The 7,046-nt window shown below is 57.2% G+C and overlaps 1 protein-coding gene across 3 annotated transcripts in view; it reads right to left on the bottom strand.

The window, feature by feature from the left end:
* The window catches only part of ACTN1 (actinin alpha 1), a 94,659-nt gene extending 89,683 nt beyond the window's left edge, over positions 1–4,976 (bottom strand). For 2 of the 3 annotated variants that reach the window (XM_063092070.1, XM_063092071.1), the window contains exon 1: positions 4,566–4,976. In XM_063092070.1, the coding sequence (XP_062948140.1) occupies positions 4,566–4,670 (105 nt within the window). In that variant the 5' untranslated portion in view covers positions 4,671–4,976. The remainder of the gene's footprint in view (positions 1–4,565) is intronic. The other variant, XM_063092069.1, reaches the window with a different exon arrangement.
* Positions 4,977–7,046: the final 2,070 nt, after the last annotated feature.

The raw sequence follows: 7,046 nt of genomic DNA on the forward strand, positions 1-7,046 counted from the left end.
GATGAGTTTATATACTATGTCTTTTAGACCCATATGTCTATGGGTTAACATACTACATCTGGTCTCAGAGCTTATCAGGTAAAGGCCATAGAAACTCTGGTTCCTCCAAATTGTTAACATTTATTGAGCACTCACTATATGCTAGATGCTACATTAAATCCCCTACACGCTTACTTCATTTAAACCTGCACACAACTATAGCAGGCAAGAACTATTATTATCCCCATTTCCCCATTGGTATCATCAGGCACAAAGCAAGCAAGTGACTTGCCAAGATGTCACAGCTAGTCAACAGAAGGGCCAAGATTTGGACCCACTTGTGCCCAGAGCACGTTTAGCTGCAGAGGCTGGAGCTGGGGTATAGCCCCATCCCCCAGCCCAGAGTTAGGAGTCATGCATGATGCTATTTATCCAATTTTTCAGCAATATTTCTCGACCAGGCCACCCACAGTAGGCCTGCCCCTGTGTTAGGCACCAGAAACTCAGGAGAGCACAGGACAGGCTCAGTCCCTGTCCCCATGCACACTGGCATGGGGTGAAGCAGGCAGGAATGCAGAACAGTGAGTGGTCTGATGATGGAGACCAGAGCCAATTTTCTCCTCTTTCCAGTTTTATTTCCACCATTGCCCTGGCTTTGGATGCCCTGTCCCTCCCTAGGCAGACCTGTCTACGGCAGGCCCTCCCCTCTCTGCTGTCCTCCACCTTAACTGATGGCCCTGGTGAGCTCCTGTGACAGTCTTGCTGTCCAGAAGGAGTGTAAACAAGGCAGCCCATCTTCCTGTGACCTGCCCTGGTATGGGAGCAGAATTGGGATCCTTATTCACAACCACCTTCGTTCACCTGCCAAGGCTGCCTCTCCGTTTCCACATCCATTCGCTCCACAAATAGTCAGCTCCTACATGCAAAAAGCCCCAGGACTGGCACTTGTGGGAATACACATTAAACCAGAATGTCCAGGACTTCAGAGAGAAGAGAGAATAAAATTTAACAACAGAAGCTGCCATTTTGCATATCTTCTTCTGTCAACCCCGTAAAGTGGGTATTAGCTCCTTATTATAAACAAGGAATTGAAGGCTCAGAGAGGAAGTTGCCCAAGGTCACAGCCTGAAAGTACAGAGCCAGGATCTTACTCCAAGCCGATGCTCTCTCCAGCCTGCCTGACACAGGCATAAACATACACAAAAGGGCATGGACAAGATCCACGGGAGGGAATAGACTGGGGCCAAGGCCCTCCAGCTGCCCCTAGAAAAGGTAGCTTCAGAGCTCAGCCTGGAAGAAAGATGGTGAAAGCTGGAAAAGCATGAGAAACTCCTCTAACCCACGTGCTCTGTCCATCAGATAAATGCATTTTGTGCCTAGAGGCACAGAGACCAGCCTGATGAACTCCACACTGAAGCATTCTTTGAAAAAGGACAAGCCATGGCCAATCTAATGCAGGTTTTTGACTCATGCCTCCTGCCTGCATAGACTTCTACCTGAGTAAGCATCAGGCCTTGCCTTCACCAAGGAAGCATTTCCTGCGGTGTCATAATCTGATGCTCGTAAGAGCCTGAAGAGACGAGCAGGGCAGGAACGAGTCCTGCTTACAGATGACAGAGCACGATGGAAGCACCCCAAGAACAGGGAGCTGGTCTGACCTGCTCAATGCTCCAACGCCAACACCTGGAATCGTTCCTGACAGAGCAAGTGCTCCCAAAGTACTGGCTGGATGATCTAACAAAAGCTTGGAGAACTGAAATGACTCGCCCCAAGTCTCACAGATAGCCGTGGCTCCACCAGAGCTAAAAGCAGGGTCTTCTGCCTCCCCCGCCACCCCCGGGACCTTTACATCACACTGCACGTCCTCCCCCTCCCCTCCTCACACTCATCCCACCCACTCTCTGCACCGGTCAGCCCCTGCCCAGTTGTCGGCTCTGGTCTCACTCAACCCCCGCCTCCCACAGTCAGTGGGAGAGTATCAAAAGCAACAAGGTAGGGCCGGCCGGTTGAGCGCAGCTGGTTAGAGCGTGGTGCTGATGACACCAAGGTCCAGGGCTCCATCCCTGCACCAGCCAGCTGCCAAAACACAAACAAACAAGTAACAAGTTACTTTAAGTCTTATCTGCCACATGTATACCACCTCCTTATATCCCCACCACCCTGCTGAGAACCAGAGAATCAGGCAGGGCAGAATTTTGCAGAAGAGGAAACTGAGGCCCATGAAAGGTAACACAGAGAATTAATGACAGGGAAAAAACTTAGACCAGATGTTCAAAGTCAGGCCCGGAGCTCCTTCCGCCCTCTCCCCTTCTCTATCAACCCACCAAAGCAGGTGTTGGGTCCCCTGGCCCAGAGATCCCCTGGCTCTGGATGCCAGGCCCAGCTTTCCTGCTTCCCTTGCCAATGAGGGACAAGTGTCCCAAACATGGCTGCATCCCAGCCCCTCCACACACCAACCCGAGAGCCTGGGCTGGTCACTTCCCTTCTCTGGCCCTCGCTGCCTCATCCTCACATGTGTCTGGTTCACAGCGCTTCTGGGGGTAACAAGTGAGATGATCTGAATGATCAGAACAGTGCCTGGCACTGCTACATTTGCGCCTAGATAACCAAATTCCCCAGATGACCTGTTTCTTCCTGGTTGCCCACAGGCCAGGTGCACACTCACCACCCCAAGGGCAGAGGTCTGGGGTCTATATTTTTCTCAACTACATTTTAATACATAGATTCATTCATTCAGTAATACTGAATGAATTGGTGCAGAGCCTGCACCCCAAAACTTGGTCTCACAGTCCTTCTCAGGCCTGGTTCTTGAGCAGCTCTGTCACTTCTGCCCCTCCCAGGCACAAAGTAGGTGCTCCCTAAGCAGGGATTTCTCCTCCTTTTCTACTCCTCACGGAAGATCCCAAGTCAGCCACTTTCCTAAAACCACTCCTCCTGCCCAATTTAAAACCTATTCTGAAGGAAACTTCACCTGAAATTTTTAAAATAGCCCCCATGTCCTCCAAGGGAATCTCCAAATTACCCACTCGATTTCCAACTCCACGAACAGGCCAGTGGTCCCAGGAAATAAGCAGCCACGTGAGTGGGGGGCTACCACGAGCCCCCCAGATCTCCCTTAGGGACCGACAGGAAGAGAGAAAGAAGGGGAGGGTGTGTTTAAGCAACTGCCACAGTACAAAGAAGTCATTTCAAAGCCAGGGAACCTGCGATGTGCCACGTGCCGTGCCCGGCCCAGCGGAAGCCGCGGGCGCCGGTGCCCCAGGTCACCTCGCTTCGAGGAAGCCCAGTGTGCGTGTGTTTCAAATTACCTCTGCGTGTCTGATGAAGTGAGTAAAAGGGCGCCGTTTCAGGGCTTAGGATTCCTGAGTGAGCTAATACAGGATGCCTCTGGCTGAAAAAAAAACTTCAGTCGGCTCTCTAAACTCCCCCCCTTTTAAGTTTAAAAAAGGGATGAATGTTACCATTTTTGGACATGAGCGTTCTCCCTCAAGCCCAACCCTAACCGCACTATCCAGAGGGACGCGCCATCCTGTCCCCCCCATTCCCAGATCAGCGGGGACGTGGGGGGGGGGGTATGAAACGGGGAGGGACCGGATGGGAGCGGGCAGTGGGGAGGGGCGGGGAGGGGGGAGAGGAGGGACGTGGCCGCCCGGGGCAAGGGCTCACCGCGCAGGCAGGAAGCAGAGGCAGGGTTGGGGCGCCCTCTCCCCCCCGACAAGAGCGGTTTCTGACCTCTTCCTGCCACCGGCCACTGTGCCCATCGCCAGCTCAGAGCCCAGCCTCCGCAGCGGGATCCCCAACGACTGACCCCAAATATTCTTAGTGACGGTCCCTCGCCCTGGAGCCCCTCAACTCGAAACCAGCTGTCCAAATTCGCCTTTCCCCGGGAAAAGAGCGGGGACCGGAGGGACAGAACGCAGACGCAAGACCGTGTGAGGCTTGCAGCTACCAGCCCACTGAGTTAAGCAATAAAACGGTTCTCCGTCCTGACCCCGCCCCCGCCGGGCCCGCTGCGGAGCCCGCATACGCCCCCCGGCTCTCTCGGCCCCAACCGCACTCCTGCGGACCCGGAGGCGGCAGTCAATCCCGCCGGCGCCGGCTCTCCCCTCGGCCAGCGGGGCTGGGTGCGCAGAGTCCCGGGCAGCTGCCCCGTCAGCGTGCTGCCACCGCACGCCATATGGAGAAGCGGCCAAGGGGCGGGGAAGGGGAGGGAAAATCGATCCCGAGCAAGCAGCCACCGAGCGGGGGGCTCAGCCCCAGCCTCCGAGCACCGCCCCCGCATCCAGCCCACGCGGGCATGGTTGCGGCAGCAGCAGGGTGGCCTGGATCACGGGCCCCAAGGCGACCTGCCCGCCGGCGGCGCCACCTCCCCGCGCCGGGGTTCGGCGTTCGCGGGCTCTGAGGCAGGGGCGCTCCCCCTTCTGCCCCGCGCCTGTAACCCAACACCCCACCTCGCAGCGGCTGCGCTGCCCCCGCCCCTGCCGTGCGCGCCCGGAACCCGTTCCGAGCCGAGAGCCGGGAGCCGAAAGCGCGGCGGGCTCTGCGGATCGGGCTGGGGGCTGCGGCGGGCGGAGGCGGCTGCTAACCTTTCTCTGCTGCTTCTCCCACGCCGGGTCCAGGAGCAGGTCGCGGTCCCAGTCCTCTTCGGGCTGCATGTAGTCGTTGGTTTGCTGGGAATCATAATGGTCCATGACGGTGTGCGCGTGCTAGGGGCTGGATTTCTTCCTCCACCTTCTCTCCGGGCGACGGCGGCGGCGCCGGCTGTAGCTGCCCCGGCGTGGGGAGGGAGTCGAGCCGGGCTGGGCTGGCGGGACCAGGCTGGCTCCCTGCGCCCGGTTCCGCCGCGGCGCTGCTAGCGAAGGCTGTTGCTGGCGGCGACGGCGGCGACGGCGGCGGCTCGGGCTGGCGGACTGGCTGCCCCGGGGCCGGCGCTTGGACCTAATCTCCACGCACACTGAGCGAGGCGGACACACTCGCGCTGCGGGAGCCGAGGCGGGCGGGGGCGGGAAGAAGGGGCAGAGCCCTCCCGAGGTTCTCCATTGGCCAGGCCGAGTTGCCCAAACTTCCCCCCATCGCCTCTCATTGGGAATTCCTGGCATCCGTCAGCCCGGCTGCGGCTCATATAGGTGGACTGGGCGGACCCCTCCCGGCGCGCACGCCCCCGCCCACTCCCCCGGTTCCCACTCCCCCGTGGCTCATGTGACACCAGCTTAAGCTGAAGGGGACCGAAGCTGGGGCCGCTTCCCCGCGCTCGGGAGCCCCAGGAGCGCCGACGATTGGACCCGTTCCCCACCCGCTGGAAGGCCCCGAACTCGGGGGCGCCGGCTTCATTGCGCTCCCTCGCGCGCTGCAAACCCGGGGGCGGGCGGGGGCTGCAGAAGGGACGCGAAGAAACCTGAAAAGCATTTCATTTTCTCTTTCCTTGAGAATCTGGGTCTGGGCAGGTCCGCACCCTAGGAAAGGGGGCGGGAAGGGGCCGCAAAGGACAGGAATTTCCTGGGAATTTCCTGACTCCGCCGCCCCGCCCGGCCCCGCCCGTGGCGATCCGGCTGATCCCTGCCCTGCTGGAGCCAAGTTTCTCGCCTGCAAACGGCCCTCAGAAGCCACTGAGCGTTCCCGCCTCACCGCGGGGTCCTTTCCGTCCTGTCCTTGGGCTCGCAGGACCGGCACGCCGCGGGGCTTCTCGGGCGGCGACTGAGTCGCCTAGCTTCCCGGTATCCTCGCTGGCACGCCTGGCAGGCTGGAGCTGCCCGAGCTACCTTCGCGTGGCAAACGTCCTACGTCCCGCTCACACACCCCACATTATTGTGAAAACCGGGAGGGAGGCCCTAAGTAACCTACCTACTCCACGCCCTCCTCCCACGTAGACGCACCTGACAGATGGGGAAACTGAGGCTCAAAGAGCTGAGCTCCGGAAGATATTTAGCAGGCTTTCTGGACTCCACAGCCCAATCCTGTAACCTTCTGCCTGACAGACAAAGCCTTACTATCACTGGAGGACGATGGAGGGCAAGACTGACTAAACACTTCAAACCTGCTTAGTACCTGCCAGGTCTTTCTTCCTCGGGCTTAGTAAGAGGAGGGTCTAACGCGCTGGTCCAGCAGTGGTAGATCCCTGGGTGAGGCAGCCTCAAGTCCTGGTGGGCTTCTCTGTAGGATCCCGGGTCTGAAGAACAGTAAGTAGCAAGTACACCTCCAATAGGTTATGCATTGTGCTGTGGACGACAGATGTGCCAGTCTTGCACCCCAGTGCCTAGCACGTGGTAGTGCTTAATTTATATTTGTAGGACAAATGGCTGAGTCAACTGCAAAAACACGAATACGTCAATCCAGAGGTGAGTGAAGGACTTGGAGGAAGAAGTTCTCTGACAGGAAGGGCCCTGAATTAGGATGCTTGAAAGGCCACCCATGGAAAAGATGAAGAAAGAGCCTCTGGTTCTCAGAAGAGCCAGCTGATGCTGTTGTAAGCAGACATCAGTGGTGGTGTCGCTCCTGGCACCATTATTCAACCACACACGTTTCTGCAAGTGTTACCCGTCAGCACTGTGCCTTCCACAAGCCCCTGGCTGAGAAAGCACTGCTTCTGAGCCACAGAGGCAGCAGATTTATGGGCTCTTTGATAACCACTTCTAAACTGTGGTTCTAAACCTAACAGAGAGGGTAATGATAGTGGTGTATCCATTCATTCACTCAATAAATATTTGCTGAGTACCATCTGTGTGTCAGGGATTGTGCTAGATGTTATGTATATAGAAATGAAAAAGCCACAATCCCTGCCCCACACAGCCCAGCAGAGACAGACACAGAAGCAAAAATATGATGCAGTGAAATCGATGGAGGGAGAGAGATGTGGTGAGGGTACTGCAGGAACACAGAGGAGGAGCACCGAGCTGCATGGGAAAGGAGGCTCCAGGTTTAACTTATTGGAGGAGGTGAAATTTGAGTGAGCCTTAAAGAATGAGAGTCAGCCAGCTGAAGAGTGTGGGAGGTTATCCGGGCAGAAGGAACAGCATGAGCTAACACACGGGGGCAGGAAACTGCCTGGTAGACAGAGGAACGCCTAGTGT

The sequence above is a fragment of the Cynocephalus volans genome, chromosome 3, assembly GCF_027409185.1.
Source record: "Cynocephalus volans isolate mCynVol1 chromosome 3, mCynVol1.pri, whole genome shotgun sequence".
NCBI lineage: Eukaryota > Metazoa > Chordata > Mammalia > Dermoptera > Cynocephalidae > Cynocephalus > Cynocephalus volans.